A 20,168-nucleotide genomic window follows, 5' to 3' on the forward strand; every position below is an offset into this window, starting at 1 on the left:
CTGGGATTGGCTTTGAGTACATCACCCAGGTCAGTTTTAATTGAGTAAAAACAACCCCTCTCCTAAAAAAGCTGAAGACCCATATAAAGTTAATAGGTAAGAGATCACAAATTAATCAATTTTTGTTGAGACAGTTGTGATGATGATCATGTTAAAAAGCAGATAAATTAACATCTTGCTGAAAACAAAATAATCAATAAAACACTCCTCTGCCATAGGCCCCATCAGGTTACTTTCCACAGGAAATATGTAAAGAAGATGTTTAGCAACTTTTCTTCTTTAGTCAAAATGAATATTTAATTTGCCTTTTAACTTGCTTTTGAACATTTTTAAATATTGCTCTATGCTGTCTCTGGAATTTTCTTTTTCCATTCTTTTGTCAACATACTATGTATAAAAAAGGACAAAAGTGCTCACCCTGAACAACTGCAGTAAGAATAGCAATGAAGCACTTACGATAATAGCATTTAATACTCATCAAAATGTTCCCCAGAGGTGGGATTACACATAGGTTTAAAGTTAAACGTTTCAAATTCTTTTGCTGAATCTAGGTCATTACTAGAATATTATCTGATTTGCTTAATTTCCTAAACTTTTAACTCTTTAAATAATTTTATTTCAGTGAAGAAGACATCTATGAATGTCCAGACTACCAAACATCAGGTCCCAATTCCTGCTACTTTGATAAAAACCACACAACTCCCTGGACAACATATAATATCACTGTAATGGCAATGAATGAGATTGGAAGTAACCGTTCAGATCCTCAGTATGTGGATCTAACCTCCATAGGTAAGAAGAGAAGAATGAAATTGAAAACAAACTAGTTGGAGATGTATGTGGTTTTTAATCCCAGAACAAGCAGTGGTGAGAGATTTCTTTCCTCATTATGTGAAACTTGACTTGCTATAGGGGAATTTTTGTCTACAGTTGATCTAAAATATGCATCTTTAATTCAAGTGAAAACTGCATTTTACTTATAAATTAAGTAACTACCTATTTATTTATCTGAAAAAAAATGGCTCCAGTTTCTAGTTATCTCCAGTACTTCCATTAGACTCAATGACCGTTTTGTAGGTTCCTAGCACTACAGATTATAAAACTTTCAAATTAGGTTAAGCTACCTAAATTTTTAACATTTAAACATCTTTCTGGATGCTGGCACTGCAGTCTTGGGAGGGTAAAAACAACTGCCTAAGCACTCTGTGGGCTTTTTGTAGTATTTCATATTCCTAACTCCATCATGCTTTCTGCATGTGCATAATCTACACATTGTAATGATATATACTTAGTCTTTTTAGCTATGAAATATCTGATGTTCTAATTTTGCAAGAAGTGGCCTAATGAAATTATGATTTGTATTTCCTTAGCCCGACAATTTCATAGTAAAGTCTAAGATTTGCTGATACTGTGGTAAATTGGTAGCCAGTTAAACATTATTAGGGAGAAAGGAAAAAAAGGCTATGGTACTGTTCCCTTATAGAAGTGCATGTATGATCCGAAACCAATGTGATGAAATACAAAACCATAAAGGAGGTGCCTTTTTGAGAGTAAAATTAAATCACTAATGGAAAAATTTTCATTTATACAGTTCAGCCAGATGCTCCTGTGAACTTCTCTCTAGAAAAACAAACATCTGCTAGCATGAAGTACCTTTGGGCAAAATGGTCTCCACCTCCATTGTCTGATGTCAGCTCTAATTCACATGTGTATCACTATGAGCTACGACTAAAACCTGAGGAAAAGGAAGAGTGGGAGGTAATAGAAAAGTATATTTATTGTGTAAATGCTCTTGTCAGTGAGTGTTCTTGTCTGAATTTAACTAGTATTATAAAAACTCTAGTTTCCATAAGGGTAGAAAAATTAATGTAACCAAGTCTGACTAAAGAAAGAAAAATATTGTAATGATTTTTGGAGACAGTGAAATTGAAGGTATTTGTACAATTGTGCTAATGTCATATACTAAAAAAAAACCTATTTAGTCTACTGATACAATATTTAATTGGAATTTTTGTCCATGCATCTGTTCCCAAGTGTCCTAAGAAACTGCTCAGTTCATACAGTTTAAACCATACAAGGATGAAAGCAGTTTATTGATTCATTAAGATGTAATTAACAAGCAATCAGTTAACGATGCAGTCAAGGACAGTATCAGCAATACAACAGGTAAATCACAGTACTGGGCACTTAAAAATGTTAATAGGCACCTACAAATTTATAAACACACTTCTATAACTAATTTCAGAAATAAGCTATATAGAGAAATTCCCCTGTCGCAGGAAAAGTAGGTTACAGCCACACTCCAGCCTCCTGAGGGTACAAACTCCTTTATTTACACCCACTTCTGCAGCGGACATACATGCTTTAACTTAATGTGAATCCACCTCCCTTCTTACAGTCTACTAAGACATATTAGTGAGAAAGCACCCAAACTGTCACATGCATGCACCCAGGTGTGGTTTCCTGATTGCTTCAGCCCACCCTGTCTGGTGTGCAGCTTCTCATAGCATCAGAGAGGGAGGCTGCCCTGTCTGGCTCAGGCAGAGGCCATGATGCTACCAGAGAAGTTTCTGACAGCATCAGACTAAACTTTGGCTACTGCTGATTTTTCCAGTCTTCCCCAGCTATTACAAATTTTCATGCTTCTTTGGTACTGCTTTTCAAGCTGACCCTTTTTGTTTCAGAAGTCTTTCATTTATTCCCTAATTACTATCTAATCGGGTTAAGAGTTGTCATCATCCTCTTCAACATCACCAGTTGAGGGCAACCCCCCCTCTCAGAAAGTCTGGGGTGTCCTACTCTCACACACACACACACACACCCCATTTCCATTAGCATTCCCAGCTGTTGCCATTTTGCTAGGAGCGGGCCACAGCACTTCCACAGATAACAGGATAAAATACCATTCTTGAGGTTGTAGTCAGGTGGCCTCAATGCCACCTGAACAGCTGATGCCTTAATAATGGAGAAATCAATGCATCTTGAAAGACTTCTGAAGAGAGATTCAAAGGGCCTGAGGAAGGCACTTAATAATAAGCACTAAAACTAGTCACTAAGAAACGTTACACAGAGGATTTATCTGTGAATTGAACTACCTATAATGTTCCTTGCATTGTGGATCTGGTGGAATACTAATTTACAGAAAGTCTACAATTAAATACGTTCTAGAGTATCAGAATCTCAGTGTCACTGAAGTGAGTTTTTCTGTTAAGTTACTACCTTTGCTTCTTTGTAATTCACATCTTATAACTTAATCCCTTGCCTTTTGGTGTCAGTGACACAAGCCTAATCCTTTATGGTTTATTTGTTAAAATGGCACAATCCTTTACTATTTTTCCAGTCAATTTTCTTTTCCAGACAATATCTGTTGGAGTGCAGACGCAGTACAAACTGATTGGACTGCAAGCTGGGGTGAAGTACGTTGTTCAGGTGCGTTGCAGGTTGGACCTTGGAGAATGGAGTGAGTGGAGCTCTGAAAAACACATTCAGATCCCCAATGGTGAGTGGATGATTGCTATTCTGTTAATTGTTTTTAAAGTCTCGCCTTTTCAGTATTGTGAAAGGTGCCTAAATGGCAGCCCTGAAAACCTGGTTCTCACACAGACAGACATTTCGCAGTGCTGGAGGAACAGTGTCTCTTACCATACTTTGTGTGTAATTGCATGTTCAGTCTTGACCTGCTCAGGATCCTCTGCTTGAAACTGGCTATGACAAACAGGCTGGGATTTACTAGGAAGTCACTTTTGATACAGATGTGCCTAAATAATTTACTCTTCTCATCCCTCTATTTAAAAATCGTGTTGATTTCTTCTGTAGCTACAGATGTCAGGTAATGGTATTTGTATAAGAATCATTCATTTGTTCATTAGTCACTGGACTGAAAGCACTGCTGTGTCTAACAGAGCCTAACATTCACAGCGACCATCACATGGAAATAATCAGTGTTTTGTTCGGCTTGAGTGGACGCATTAAATATGCATGACATCATATCTTTTTTTCAGACACTTTAGGCAGGTTTTCTCAAATATTCTGCTGTCACTAATTGTATTGTCCATTATTTGACAGGGAGATTGCTGAAGAAAGATATTTCTTAAATGTCACATTCTCAAATCTGCCTTAGGCAATTAGAAATATGGAAAATCAATGCCCCTACTCTACATAGTAGAAAATATCTATTACTCATGTAATAGGGCCATATTTTGCCACAAATACATAACTGAAAATGTTTCAGTCTCATCACGGGTTTGACTGGCATCATCTTATTGAAAATATAAGCATTTTCCTCTGCCCTACTCTAAGTGCTTTGCCTGAGTCTATAAAAACATCATCAGGAATCCAGTAGCCTGAGTACTGAGCATAACATTGCTTTGCAAGGAAATAGGAGAGCTGCTGCTTTGTATCTTTGGGGGCAGATCAGCATAGGTACTTCAGAAGAGAACTACTGGCAGGGACATGAGCAAATAGGCAAACACATACGGTCTTCATTTGTTTCCTGTAAAAGCTAAAACAAATGACAGCATATTTTTAAACAGTCAGAAGTGTCTTAAAACACACTTTTTGAAGAAAAAATGGTTTATGTAGAAAATAGATTGGATAGCAGAGAACCTGCTATGACAGTATTTGAGCACGCATCAGATTTGGGGGTACAGAAGAGCCATAGTCAGGGAACAAAAACATAGTTCCTCAGCATAGTTGCAGTGGGAAAGGATTTTGAATTCATATTAAAGTAGCAAGTTTCTGCCCTAGCCACTGAACTGTTCTTCCTTTCTCATGCTAATATGAAGCAAAATCTTGCCTTTCCTTGTAGAAAAGAAAAAAATATTTTCCTGTGCTCTGCTTGACATTGTTTAATGAATTCAGGGTTTACCTAATGCATTAAACTTATTAAGTAGTTAATTTCTTTATTTCTTACAGGAGAGTCACTTCCTGAAAAGCCTACAATAATAAAATGCCGTTCTCCAGAAAAAGAAACATTTACTTGTTGGTGGAAACCTGGTGCGGATGGAGGACATCCTACTAACCACACTTTGCTTTACACCAAAGAAGGGTAATAAGCTGTGTATAATTAGTGTTTTATTGGGAGGACCTGGAAAATCAGTCCTGATTGGTTTGACATTTACGAGATGTTGTTTTCCATACCACATGTTTTTTTCCAAGTGACATATTCAGGAATAGCACTGGCAGCAACACATTTAAGGTTGAAAGAGGATCTCTTTATGTTAGGTTCCTATTTCTGTGGATTCTTCTGCCTTGAAATATAGACTGCCTTAAAAGTTGCCAATGCACAGCAACTGCATAATAGGACACAATACAAATGCACAGTCCTGTAGCAATTCGCCCATGTAGCCCCAGATATAAAGCTTTCCAAAATGACCAGATACTGGGTCATCTTGTGATAATGCTTATTTTGTATAAGTATTCACAGGCCATGAATGTCTCCTAACTCCATCCAGTAATTTTGGTCCTGGAACTTAGATCAAGTGCTAAACATTCATTTTAAAGACGTAGTCAGTTTTTTGGGGTGGTCCTGTGAACTATTTTTCATTCACCCAGCGCTGGTAAACCTTGCACTGTCCTAACTGGATGTTAAGCTCTATACTAGTCAGCTGAGAGCCAGGAAAAACTCTCTGGAACTCTATGGAAAAAGACAGGTACTGGTCCAGCCACCCAGGACAGAGTGTGAGGTCCATATCCACAACTTTCTTTTTGTTATTGCGCATCTCAGAGGAGCTTGGGAACTAGTACTACATACTCCTTTTGGGAAGCTTGGGAATGGATTTGGAGGACAGGTACAAAGTAGATTTTTTTGAGGAACAGGTGATGAAAGACCAAAATAGATTCTGAAAGCATATTAATCTAACATGCAGAACTAATGCAAGTGTGAAATGAACATTGGAAATAACTCAGTTGTTAACAGCTAGGTTAGAAGACTTCAGCAATCACTTGTACTGGCTCTCTGGAACCTGTAAGAGCTATGCAATGGACAATGGCTTTCAGAAAAGTAAGGGCTGCACTACCAGCCCACTGCTGCATCTACAACAGCCTAAATTCTTCAGGTTTTATAGTGTTCATTTTGGGGTAAAATGTTTACTACGGTGTCTGGAATTGTCCAATGATTCCTTAGTCCGAAAGTAGTTTTCTGATTTCCTTCACGTTGCTAGGCATGACAAATCTGATCCAGCCCTAAATAATGCTAAATTACTGGTAAACAAATCGGGTGGTTTAGTCTGTGTAACCTAATCACCGTGATTCTTTCATTTCAGAGAAGAACAGGTTTATGAATGTCCAGATTACAGAACTGCAGGCCCCAATTCATGCTACTTCAATAAAAAGTATACATCTTTCTGGACCATATACAATATTACTGTGAAGGCAACTAATGAAATGGGAAGTAAAGTCTCTGATCCTCATTATGTGGATGTGACTTACATAGGTAAGAGATAAAAAGTATTTTTGTGGAACCAAATCATTCAAGTTACGGGTTTTGACCCAAGAATTTTAATTCCAGCTTTTTCTCATATACAGTATTATATCCAAGTTAAAAACTCATAAGAACAAATAAGATCTTATATGTTGTAGTAATAAATCAATATTCATCCCTTTGCCATTTTATTTTCAAAGGAAGCCTAAAAATACAAAAAGCTTTAAAGCTGCATTCAAATAACTATTTATTGGTTTTCCGTATTTCTTTCAGTCAAGCCCCAAGAAACATCATCTAGCTAAAATCTTTTTCCACTTTACCAGCAACTGAAATCAAATTGATCTTTTAACTAATAATACTTAAATTTGATTACCTAAAAGTACTTCCAGACCCAAGCAAAGCTAAATTAGTGCTTTTTATAGCAGTGTACTTATAATCTCTTTCCTCAGACTTTTTCCACAGACTGACTGTGGACAAGTATTTGGGTTTTTTTTCTGAAAGAGTGGAATATTATGACAGAGAACTATTTTGTTATCGAGGATCTGGCTGCCTAGAGTCTGGCAACTGGAAAAGAGCTGCTGGAGAACAAGTTTTACATTTTACCTCTATGCCCTGACTACTCAATGAAGCTTTGCATCAGACAAGTGGCAAAATACATGCACAATATGCAGAAGCTCTACCTCTGAACTAACTAAGCTGCAAGACTGACTGTAGCAGAAACCTGGATTCCATTTCAATTTATTTTTAAGATATAGGCAGGTCTTTAATATTACTGGTTTGTTTTATTTGTAAACATCCTTGTCTATGCATGTAGGCATTATGCTGTTGCATTTTCTGAATGTGAAAGATGAAGGGGGCAAGTTTCATCAGCTACCTCTGTGGCTTAAGCATTCCTAAATATATACAGCAATTTTGATAAGATTATGGTAAACCCCAGCTTTCATAACACAGCATTAAAGCTGTTAACTTTGAAACATTGTTGTGGGGAAAAGCAACAATAAATGGTAATACAAGAAAAAAATATTTCTGATGATAAATGATTAAGGGAAATCTCAACATGAACTCAACATATTTACTGTTCTTCAGTTTTTTCTTCAAATTCATAAATCCATGCTTACTTTATCAGGAAACGCTTGATCCCTGTATGCCAGCACCAGTTCTAAATTACTAGACAGGTGCAACAGAGGTGGCAACTCACCACTCACACCATTTTGTGTTTCGTCCTAAGATGCAATGAAAAAATCATTTAGACTTTTGTCATTTGTTTGATTTTTAACAGTACAGCCTGATCCTCCTGTGAACGTAACTCTGGAATTAAAAAAGTCAATAAATAGAAAACCATATCTGGTCTTGACATGGTCTCCACCCCCGCTGGCTGATGTCAGATCTGGATGGCTTACCCTTGAATATGAGTTGCGACTAAAGCCTGAAGAAGGAGAGGAATGGGAAGTAAGGATGTTTCAAGTTTGTGCTAGATGATGTTTCCTGATCAATTAGATTTTGTCATCCAGGTCCCATGCCTGAATATAATGAAGTAAACACACTGAATAGTTCATCATTTTTCAAAAGCACTTCTGTGATCTACAATTTCCTGCTGAGAATACAGGTATCTCAGATGCTGTTGTGCAATAGCAGGTGATAAAGTACTACTTTTTAATTGTGGCCATTATACATTAATCATATTGGCATTACAGTTTAAATTGTTCATTCTCATTTAGTCAGGTTTCTTTTGTGATAATTTGTTCCCAACCACAAGCACTTCTCAGGTAACAGAAAGCTCAGTGACATTATGTAAAATCATTGAAATTTGTACAAATGGCCATTAGGTGATAGTTGGCATTGCCACATAATAGTAATAATTCTCTGTAGTCAGGATCTGCAACTTAAACAGGGCGCCAAACCAAAGACTCCAGTTATTGGTATTTGGGCGCATCCCCTTCTTGGCTGCGGCAATACTTACCAGCCATCTCTGTATCTCCCCCTCTCCTCCCTCTGCCACTGCACTTCCAAGCCCCCTGGCCATTGCAAGATTCACTTTTTACTGTCCTGCACAGCTCCACCAACTCCACATTCCTTCTTTTCTCTCTACATTTTCTTCCCCCATCTCTCTTTCTTGCCTCCTTCTCCTCACGATTGCAGTTCTTACCATTACCACAGTTCGTTCCTATTTGCCATATACTAATGATGTGGTTTTGTAGTAGTTTAATTTGCATAGTATATCAGAGCCAGATCTCATTAGCACTGAATTATGTTAGAAAGCTGAACCACAGAAATAAATAAATGTATGATTACCCCATAACATTTATTAAGAAGCTACCCAGATTCATTCTATATTCCCACCTTCAATATCAAGACTTAAACCTAGCTGTGATTTTTTCCTAGGAAAATGTCTCTATTCTATGTGCATTTTATGCTTTTTATTTAATTTCCAGACTATTTTTGTTGGACAGCAAACACAATATAGAATGTTTAGTTTAAATCCCGGAAAGAAGTACATTGTACAGATTCATTGCAAACCAGACCACCATGGATCATGGAGTGAATGGAGCTCAGAAAAGTATATTCAGATCCCTACCGGTGAGTGGCCAGACATCCCTTCAGTAACTGTTTTATTACATGTAAGTTCACGTTACACTTTTGTTAGCTGTTTGTGGCACCTATGCAGATTGACATCCCAGAATTTCCCTAGAACAGGTAAGAACATCATTGCTAAGGTACAGGAATTCTCAGAGTCCCTGTACCACACCCAGTTAACTTTCCACTTCATTACTTTTTGGAGTTAAGAAGGTGAATCGATTTTGATTCTTATTAAAAGCATGCCCTTTCTGTTTATTGCCTCATTTGTTCTCATCATGGTAGTACTTAATTAAGTAGTTTTCAATTAAGTCATTTTCATTAAAGGAATACCAGTGGCTGCATTAAAACTGATACATAGACAACAAAGAGTGACTGCCTTCAGACAGTAACAGCTCTTCACTATTCTTTATCTGGAATGAATTTGAAATAAACACCTCAATGTAAAAAGTGTCACATTACAATAGAAATACTTAAAAATATTTAGTCCTATATCATTTAACCCGTCATTTCATTAATTCTGTGATATGTATTTGATAATGAAATGACTGAAGTATAGGCATAATTGGGTTTGAACCCAATTGCTATGACTGGCTGTGACAAAATTTCCCTCTTCATACATTTTTTTTACCATTTTTCCAAGAGAGTTTATTTCCTGTACAGTGCCATAATAAAAAGTATATTTATTACCAGGTATTATAATTACTGTTGAGCTCCATCTATGCTAGTAAAGGCCTCTAGGTTCAATACCAAATTTGGCAGTTTAGATCAATTTTTAAAATAAAAGTGATTTGAGACTTTTTTTTGCATGCTGACTATGCATATGCTAGATGTGTGTCCTTAAATAATTCTGTTTGTTTCTTAGACTTTAGAGTAAAAGATATGGTTGTGTGGATCATCGTTGGTGTCTTGTCGTCTCTTATATGTTTAATCATGAGCTGGACAATGGTTTTGAAAGGGTACAGGTAAGTCACCAATTTCACAATTGGAGCTGAAAATCTCAGCAAACTTTCCAAAAACAGACTTCTAACATTTCAGTCAATATCCTATAGGTTTTGTGTTCTCTTATAAACTATAAATTACAGTTATTTGACTTTAAATTCACAACTGATGAAGTGGTATTTCTGTTCTTTAGGGAGGTCAGGCTAAATTCTCGGTTGGTAAAGACATGTCTCTATTAGTTCTGACCACCCTGGTTAGCTATGTAAGTATTCTGCAAACATTGGAGTATCCCTGCTCCTGTAGAAGACATGCCTTTTGGTTTTGCCCTGATCTCCTAAAGGAAACAAGGTTGTATTATGAAATTGTCTTTCTGCCCACCTGTCTGTCAGTTCCCCAGAACACCGGCTAAATTCAATCAAATCTGAAAGAGAAAGTTGTCACAAAGATTATCACTTTTGTACAAGTCTTGCAAAAAATACTGGCTGAGTGGAAGAAAGAGATAGAAGCTGTTGATGGAAAAGCCATCAGAAGTCAATGATCATAAATCCTGTTTAGTAATAGTCAGTTGACAGTCAAGTATGTACATACAGGCTCACTAGTCCTCCTGAACTGTGCCCCACAAAGCTGTTTCTTGGCCAGTGATGAAGTTACAGGGATACTAGAGACCCGTAGGTTAAGGGACAAAAGATAATAAAAAGACATTAGCAGTGTTACTTTTCCAGTTGAATAACTTTTGTACTGCTCTCTTCCTTATACATACATCAAAGGATACATACATAACATGAACTGTAACTGGATTTATAAATTATCTGGCTTGAGAGGTGGACGGGAAACAAAGGTCCAACAAGGAGGTATCAGATATGGGAGAAGTGTTTAAAATGTCAGTTACATTCCAAGGAAATGGGAGAAAAAATAGAGAGGTAAGAGCCATACTTACACCTTGTGTATTTGTTCTGTTTTTTTTTAGAATGATAGCCTTTATCCTACCACCAGTTCCAGGACCAAAGATAAAAGGTATAGATACACATCTGTTAGAGGTGAGTAGCACTGATAACCACAAAAAGAATTCACCATTACTTACTTTTCGAAATTATGTACTAGCAAACACTATTACCATAATAAAGTATAAACCAGCTTCAATTAATTTAATCAATGTTAAATAAGTGACACTTTTAGGTTGATCATGTGGATGGTATGTGTGAGGCAGTCTTGGCTTGCACTAGCAAGGAGGAGATTTGAGAATGGGGTTGGTGATCTCAGCTGTTCCCTGGGTCCCCACAAGAGCCAACGCCTGTGTGATCTTCCTACCAGTTCTCATGGAAGTTACTCTCCAGAGTCTCTTGCCATGCTGGGGACACAGGACATGGATGCTGTATCATTCTCCATTTCCATCTTGTTAAACCCATGAGATTCCTACCTGCTGAAAGCTCCCTAGTCCTCCCATTTTAGAACCATGAATTCTGGGATTATGGCTCCCCAGTGAGGGAACTAAAGAAATTTTCCTCTGTTCTTCCACTGTTCTCTGCAGCAGTAGAAATCCAGCTTAGGTCTAGTGATATAACTATTGAAGTATTTGTATATTAAATATGTAGGTTGCTTACAATTGTTCTAGTCAGATAAACCCTAAGGTTAACAGTGAAAAAATATATCTTATTTATGCCCTTAGACAGGAAAATCTGAAGAATTACTGAGTGCCCTTGGTTGCCATGGTTTCCCTCCAACATCAGACTGTGAGGAACTGCTGATAGAATATCTGGAGGTAGAGGACAGTGAGGATCAGCAACTCATGCCAAGCCATGGCAATGGTCATCCCAGTAAAAATGCAAAAATGATACTCAAGGAAACAGACAGTGACTCAGGCCGAGGGAGCTGTGACAGCCCTTCTCTTCTTTCTGAGAAGTGCAGGGAGTCCCATGCCCTTCCATCAACACTTCAAAGACAAGACCTAAGAGACATCCAAGAAAATAAAAGAGGAAAAAGGAGCTGGGAAACTCAATGTATAGCCTCAGAACAGAAAATACTCCTTTTTAACAATGAGAGTACAAAATCATCCACATGGCCTGCAGCTCAGTTACCTAATAATCAGCCTCCTGTGTTTGCCTACCACAGTACTGTAGATGCACCTAAGATAACACTGGGTACCACAAATGTGAACATTGCACCAGTTTTGGTGGGAAATGAAGAAAAGCATCAGTCACAATATCCTATCACTGAAACTGTCTACGATGACATGGAAAAGCAAAGAGAGATGGAAAATTTGCATTCCAAAACTGACCAAACCAAAGTGCAGGTCAAACAAAGCAGACCTAATGACAAGTCACCTTTTTTGAATCCTAAACTAATGGATTATGTAGAAGTTCACAAAGTCAGACAAGATGAGGAGCCAGCAGTAGTACTGAAACATAAAGAAAATAGTGGAAAGACTGAAAAATACACTGTTCCAGGAACCAGCAAAGAATACACCAAGGTCTCAACAGTTGTGGACCATAATATTCTAGTATTAATGCCAGACTCACGCACGCAACACACATCTGTTTCTCAAGAACCTGCAATGGAAACATCTTGGAACATTCAGCAAAGTCAAGCTGAGAAAAATATGAGCTACTGTCTGACAGTTCCAAGCGAGTGCAAAAGAGAGGCCAGTGGATCAGAGTATATGGACCCATCTTCCTTTATGCCCTCCTTTAAATAATTAGTAGTTAGTACAGTACGTACTTAGTAGTTAGGTACAGTAAAACAAAACCACATAGCAAACAGTACCTTAAAAAAGCCTAGCCTCCTATGTGTATTATACAAAGAATAAAACAAACTGTGGGTTTAGGTAATAATCATGGAAGTAAACATTGAATCATTAAACATTTCTGACACAGGGAAATAAGGCAATGGGTATTACCTGCTATGAAAAATACATTGTAAGCTAATCATTCAGCACTGCAGGTCTTCTATTAGTTGATTAAACTTGAGTGAATACTGCAGATTCAACAAAGATAAAAATTGTCATGAGTCAATCAGGACACCATAGATAAATCATTGCACAACAGCATTCTCATCTACAATGTATTTTCTTCTGAACACATTCTGACACTAGATTAAGTTTTCTTTATAATTTTCCTCAATCCTTAAGAAAAAAGGAGCTGTTATATAGAAATCATAAATAAAAAAGAAACAAATTACAGTAAAATAACAAATCCTTCTAAATATATTTTTGCTTTGTTTCAATCTGACGGAAAACTTTCCATCTCGTTCATATCCCACTCCAAACAAACCTCGAAAAAAAATAGCAGGACAGTATTTTATATACTGCCTTAGTGTACATAATATACCAATCTACTGTAGTACAAGTCCATATGTTTAACAATGTATTTTTAATGGCTATTTTTCTATTATCAAAAAAAAAGCAAAGCAAAATAAAATGTTTTTAATTTCCCAATGCTATCTAGCTACTTAGGAACTTTATTGTTCCCTTCTGCTGAGAGAGCAGTAACAAGTAAAGCTACCATTTCTAGACAAAGCATAAAATTAAACTTTATACTAATTAATATGAAGTAATTTTTAAACTATATTTCTAATATATTGCAGATGTATTACTATTTGAATTATAAATTATTTGTTTCACATGTTTTTATCACCTGTAATTATAAAATTAGAATAGAATCTCGGTTTTGAGAGCAAAGCTTCTTTTCCACTGAATTTGTACTCTGATGCTAATCACTAATGGAATGGTGTTCTCCTGCATCCTTAAGGCATTGCACTTTTCTTTGAGCCTGGAATGCAAGTTTGAAGTCAACTTTTTCATAATGAACTTATCAACATTAATTTTGGAATCCAGCCTCCAAAGTCAAAGATAGAAGGCATAAAGTCTGAGTCAGAGTTCTGCTGAAATAGCAGTGGGAATGAGGAAGGGAGTCCATGTACTTGGGCTGGACAGATGTCCCCGAAACAGCAGTGGGAACAGTGAGGATTCCTCATATTCCATGTAACGGAAGGCAGAATCACAATGATACTGGAATGGCTCTGAACTTTCAATGGTCCTTCGTTCTTGAAACAAAAGTTTAATTTACTCCAGGAAAGTATGACCAAGTGATGCCTGATTAAAACGGGACCAAGTATTTAGCCATTATCACTAGCTTCAGGGGAAACTGGAAACATAAGGTAAGGGAATGGTACTGTATGTGTGAAGGAAAGTGTATTTACTATAGGTAAGCTGTCTTCTGTACTTGTCCTTCCTGAACAGCTTTAAATTCCTCCAGCTTTTCATGATTTTACGCACTGGTAGCCTTCCTGCACTATCAGGTAACCTGCTGCAGACCCAGCCAAAAGAGACTTTCAGATTCTGAAGGTCCCAGGTGGCCAATCTAATTTGGCAAATCAGATTCTTGCCTTGTACCATCAGGCCATGGAATCGCTCAAGTACAGATCAGTTGAGCTGAGCTGCCTAGCCCTTCTGCTGGCAGGACTTTAGACTTCAACTAGCTACCTGTGTGTCTGTAAACATATGTGTTAGTGTATACTATAACATTTACTTTAGGCATCAGATTTCAAGTCTGCTTCCTCTACACAGGCAACATACTGCCCACTTCCAGAGCTTGATCAGAGCAATCTCATTGCTCTGCTGAATGTGTAGGGAGGTGTCTTAGATTCTTAATTCAGCCACTTATTTAACACTTGAAGACATGAAGTGGCTACTCCAGAGGGCAGCCAAATGTAAAATTTTGTTCAGTTATAGTTAACAAGACAATTTTCCGGTAGATATACTATTTGTAGTATATCTCATATATTTTCTAGAGATGCTAAAAGTACTGCAAAGAAACTACCAACTTATCTCAAATCAGGAATGTTTTGCAGGGCAGCAACTTGTGTGCGTGCATGTATGTCAGTTGGTAATATACTCTTTCCGACAGAGCTTCATTTACACTTCTGTTTTCTGACTGAATCTGGCAGAGCTGATCCGGTTCAGGCACATTCTCTTTATTTACACAAATAGCCATATCTGAGCCAAGCCGTTGTTTTCTATATCTAATGCTGCGCATAAAGGCATGCTGCTACAGGCCTTCTGTGATGCATCTTGTGATGCATAGAGGCTATAGAATCTTACCAAACCACAGCCCAAAGATTTTCCTTATGCAGTGGATTTCTTAGGGTAAAACAAAACACAGGGGATGACACTGATGCTGTAAACCAAAGAAATCAGGGGATAAGTGTCAGCAGCAGGCTGTTCCTGTCATATTGATAACTTTGGACCTGAGGCAAACAGACACAACTTTTAGCAGATTTTAAGTGTGTGATTCATCCTGACTACCTGCTGGTAACTATAGCATACCTCCAGTAATTCACACAGAAAGAGAACTGAGTGGAAGGTTTTCTATGCTTTGCCATAAAATGGTACTGAAGCTGCAAAATAGCTGTAGCCTAAATTACACTGTGAGGTGTAGATTCTCTCCCACCTTTGCTGATTAATGTCTCAATATGCCAAAGACATGGCTTTCTATGAAGGGGGAAATTCAGCCAGAGTGGAAAAGGCGCATTTGCTCATTGCTCCCAGGTAGCTAAGCTTTTTGAGGGATTTGCTAGCTAAACACAATTTGAACACAATTTTCATAAACATATTCCATTCTTTAAGCTGGACCAATCTGCAGGTTGATTATTGTTCCCTTGGATCTGATTTTATTTTCCAAAACACCTTGTTGCTCCCAAGGTGGGAGCAATACCTGAAAATGCCCTTTAACATCTGAAAGGACATCAAGAAGGGAATAAACTACTGTTCTGTAAAATCAGAATAACCTTCAGCTAAGTGTGTGGGCCTTTGGATGTTCAAATACTTCATTCTTTCTGTTTGCAACAATATTTTTGCTTGGAGCTCTTAAGAAATAGTTTTTTATAAGGAAATAGATGAGATTTTGCAGCAGTTGTACACATTGTAAAATTATGACACACCACTGGGGAATAACAGGCTGTGGACACCTCCTTTGATATATGGAGAAATGAACTATGTAACAGAATTTACCTGAGGAACAGGGATTAGCCCTCTAGCTCTTGCACTATTAGTCAACCTTCTCACTTGGAACAATTATTTGAAAAGTTTGAATGATGTTTTCAATGTCAAATTTATGCATGTGTCACTTGAAGCATGAATTACTTTTCATAGCATAAAAGCCCTAAAAGGAAGCATAAAGGCTCTTCAGAAGTAATTGATTTTATAAAATTCATGAAATCAATTTTTTTTTAATTAATTACCTTTCCTTCGGACTCAGACTAGTTTTATGAGCAGTTTTTCTTCAGTATTGACAAATATGACTCATTATCTAAATTTTCTAATTAAGACTTTTTTCCTCAGCAAAGACAGACTTGATGTATAATTTTAGTGTCTCAGTGACTTCTAAAGAAATAGGATTTATTGACGCAGGGCATGTGCTCCCAAAACTCACTGTCACATAAGATGCAGGCTTGAAGGATGATCATGATGATACTGTGTAACTACAAAGATTATATAATAAAAATGCAGCAAACTGACCTTATATAATACAAGTAAAAGGATGTATGTGTTTATAGAATAAACTGTAAAACAAATATGTAATTGATTTATGTTAGAGCAGTGAATTTTGTGCTATAGCTGATTTTGTCTCTGTTTAAATGGCTGGAAAATATACAGTTGCTTTAAATGTCATTTAAGTATTCAAAGTGTAGTGACAGCAGGTGTTCAAACTGAATAAGCAGAATGTGTGATCTCTGAAGCATTGTATATGTGGGGTTCACGTCAATGTATTTAATAATTTTTCATTAACTGTAAACAATTTGAGGTTGTTGTGCAAGGAAGCAGAAGTCATCTAAGCCAGTTGATAGATATTAGACATCTTCTACAAAGCCATAAAGACAAATGAAATGAAAAAGTGTCATCAGATCAGGCATCATATTCTCAAAAATTGCTACCTCAGATTTTTTTTTTTTTTTTTTGCTCCCTTTAAAAAGGCAGACAAAAGCATTTTACATTGTGTGTCAAACTGTGAATCATTCTATCAAGATTTTAAAAAATCTGTAATGGTCAAATTATTTTTGTTAACTAACAGTTTGCCATGGAATCATCACTTGTCTCACACTGGTAGTACTAGGATGGGAAGTTTCAGATGTGTAGATGAAATATTTTAATATGAAAAAATAACAAAGAAAAATCCATCTTGCAGGGAAAGCCATACTAACCAGCTTGGCAGCCAAGTGCCAGTTCCTTTCCTGGGCTGAAAAGTTTTTTGCCATTGCCTGTGTGTTCAGTGCTCTAGGACTGAATGGGCTGCATTGTCAGAGATGCTCTCATTCTGGAACTCAGCAATGGAACTAAGCATTTATCCGTACTTGCTATTTAGAAAGACCTGTTTTCAGCTGAGTTCCTGAGAAGTAAATCTTTAAATTCTGTCCCTAAATGAGTGAATATGGAGACTAGCCCTGCTCTCAACTATGCCAAACCCTCCAGACTCACATTCCTGTGGGTATGGAAAGATGGACTGAATTACATTAATTGGAACAATCCTGTGCCCTGCCTTGAAAACAATTTTGAAACAAATAAGGGAATTTCTTTGTCTTTTCTGCGTATGTCAAGCAGAAGATCAAAGATATATATCAAAGATAAATACAGAAATACATACTATATGGGGATAGAAAAAGCTTAATGATGGGAAGAGGGACATGGTGTCTGTGGCAGAATGGAAGAGGAGTACAGTCACTATAGGAGGTACATAGGTAGATAATGAGAGAAATCAGAGCAGATAAACATGCATTTTTCACTACAGCTGAGGACAGAGGGAGGGAGAGTGGAAAATGGAAGCAAAAGGATCAAATGTAAGAGTAGACAGGAAAAAATGAGTAGTAGAACTGAGAGGAGTGATAAATGAGTCAGTGCAAAAAAAAAGGAAGAGAAGAAAATAGTGTGATATCAGAAGTGGGGATATGCACAGCTACCTGAGACGGTCCACATAAGCAGTAAAGCCTTATTAAACACTAAAGAGTGGTAAAAAGCTGAAACCAGCTACTACAGATCAGCTATTATATACGTGTAGAAAAAGCCCTGTACATAAGAAGTTGTCATGCACTTTCTATCAGTTACAGGACTTTCTTCCACGTATCTGATGCTGGTCCTGGGCAAACAGAATGCTTGGAGAGCTAGACCCCTCATCCGATCTGCTGTTGCATTTCCTATATTTCTAAGGAAAAAAATCAAGAGAAATAAAGTGTACTACACTGTTTTTAAAAGCAACCTTCAATTAGTAAGACAGATCTACAGATGAGCGGTATTTATCCATTTACATTGTCTCACGTATATGCCTATCATTCTTAAGCATTCTTCTATTTTTTATTTATTAAAGATAATGTAATGACCTAGAAGGTCCAAGAGAAAAAAGGACTTCGTGGTTACCACTAATTGGTCTCTTGGCATTTCTGGGCATTGTTTAGTTTGTATCTGTGACAATGTATCTGTTAACATTTTCCTTAATCAGAAAGTCCCTGTCTTGGTGATAGATTTGGAAAATTACGAAGTCAGGCTTAAAATACATCTATCCCATTTAAGCTAAGTTTTTAAGAGAAACTATTATAGCTGTCAAAAGTAATGAAGAAAAATACCTGAATTAGTTGTGTGACCTCTTGTAGTGCTAATACGCTAAAAGCTGGGCTTATACTCAAGACATTGGTGAGCAGAGCAGTTAGGTATAAGGAAGTCTTTTTCTGTATCTTCCTCTTTTATTTCTGGAATGTTTAACATCCTGTTCTACTTTGTGATGCTGCTTGTCCTGGAATTTGTCTTTTTTTAAAAAAAAAAAAACCAACGCTGCTTTTGGGTCTGGTTTTGTGAGCTGCTGGGTACCTTTACCTCGTTTTGACATCAGTACAAACGGAAAAATTTCACTTCGATTCCTAGAAAGACTGCAAAGGTCTGTTTTACAGAGTAGAATTTGTAAAGGAAGCTGGAAATCTTCATAGAAGTCACTTGTAGAACATACCCTTTCAGTAGGACAGAAAATTATATATGTCTAGGAAGAGGCAGATTTTTCTCCGTGCAGAAATATGTCCAACTGTACTTTGTAATGTTCATAATGCTGTAGACTACTCTTAATTCTCATCCCCATGTCCTTCATTCCAAAAGTAAGTGGAAACTACTGCTCAGCCACACTCACAGCTCTTGGGTTACTTTAGTGTTGTTTATTTTTCATCTTGGAAAGTTGTTTTTTTTTCTGACTATAAAAAACATTCATCATCTGGAATAACACAACCATCTGTTCCATATATGCATTATATTGCTGAGAGATACTCAGCACTATCTGGGCTTCTGAAATCTTTATATTGTGCTTCATATTTTTTTTAGTCATTGTGTAAAATACAGCAGTACAGAGGGTGCTGATCTGAAAAAGTACCACCCAGAAAAAATTTGTCACCAGCCATTAACTAATTGCATTTGTTCAAATTTCTGTCATGGCATTAAGTGCAGGGAACAGTCTGTAGAACCTCCTTGCCTTATTGTGCCAGCAATTCTCACAAAGAAACATATTTATAAATTAAATTGCATGTTCTGAATAATATGCAGAATAAACGGTATACTTCCCAGCAGAGAAAGAAGTGATCCAATATTTAATGCAAACTTACTTCCATTTGCATAAATCATTTCATTGCTAGCTTTGCAATACAAGCTAGGCATTTTTTCCATTACAGTTTCAGAATTTGTATGCAATCTGGAACATTCAAGTTATTGTAGTGTCATTGCTGTAGCAACAGAATTACTTGAAGCACAATTATTTTATGAAACAGATCCAAATGTTCTGTAAATTTCCAAAATTTAAAAAAAAACTATAGAAAGTAGATTTCATATGTAGTATGTACATTGGTTGGAGAATACTGGTATAAGAATAGTTACTCAGGAATTCTTCATTGTTTCTAAGTGTATCTGAAGGACAATGCTTTAAAATGCATTTTTTAAGTTCTTAATATTGAAAATGCTGGCTTTAATAAAATCTACTAGCAATTTCACTCGTAAGATCAATATCGTTTTTCTGATGGGCTTTTCAATCTTTTGTCATTGTAAAATCTTTTTGCAATGGTGTTTGCATTTCAATTTAATAGAAGTTCTTGAATAAAATTCACAAATTATAGCTTTCTCCATGAAATATAGCAGTTCCAGCATAGAATATATAAACAGGAAAAGCTAGACATCCAGCACAGTCTGCAGGCTGGGCTCGCCCTGTTCTGCATGTGG

General features: G+C 36.9%; 1 protein-coding gene across 9 annotated transcripts in view; it reads left to right on the top strand.

Annotated features, from left to right (window-relative positions):
- The window catches only part of PRLR (prolactin receptor), a 122,872-nt gene extending 102,930 nt beyond the window's left edge, over positions 1-19,942 (top strand). For all 9 annotated transcript variants that reach the window (XM_056324808.1, XM_056324806.1, XM_056324807.1 and 6 more), the window contains 10 exons: positions 623-792; positions 1,592-1,758; positions 3,358-3,499; positions 4,915-5,047; positions 6,264-6,433; positions 7,701-7,870; positions 8,854-8,998; positions 9,861-9,960; positions 10,905-10,974; positions 11,604-19,942. In XM_056324808.1, coding sequence (XP_056180783.1) covers positions 623-792; positions 1,592-1,758; positions 3,358-3,499; positions 4,915-5,047; positions 6,264-6,433; positions 7,701-7,870; positions 8,854-8,998; positions 9,861-9,960; positions 10,905-10,974; positions 11,604-12,629 — 2,293 coding nt within the window. In that variant the 3' untranslated portion in view covers positions 12,630-19,942. The remainder of the gene's footprint in view (positions 1-622; positions 793-1,591; positions 1,759-3,357; positions 3,500-4,914; positions 5,048-6,263; positions 6,434-7,700; positions 7,871-8,853; positions 8,999-9,860; positions 9,961-10,904; positions 10,975-11,603) is intronic.
- The last annotated feature ends 226 nt before the right edge of the window (positions 19,943-20,168 follow it).

Source organism: Falco biarmicus, chromosome Z, assembly GCF_023638135.1.
Source record: "Falco biarmicus isolate bFalBia1 chromosome Z, bFalBia1.pri, whole genome shotgun sequence".
NCBI lineage: Eukaryota > Metazoa > Chordata > Aves > Falconiformes > Falconidae > Falco > Falco biarmicus.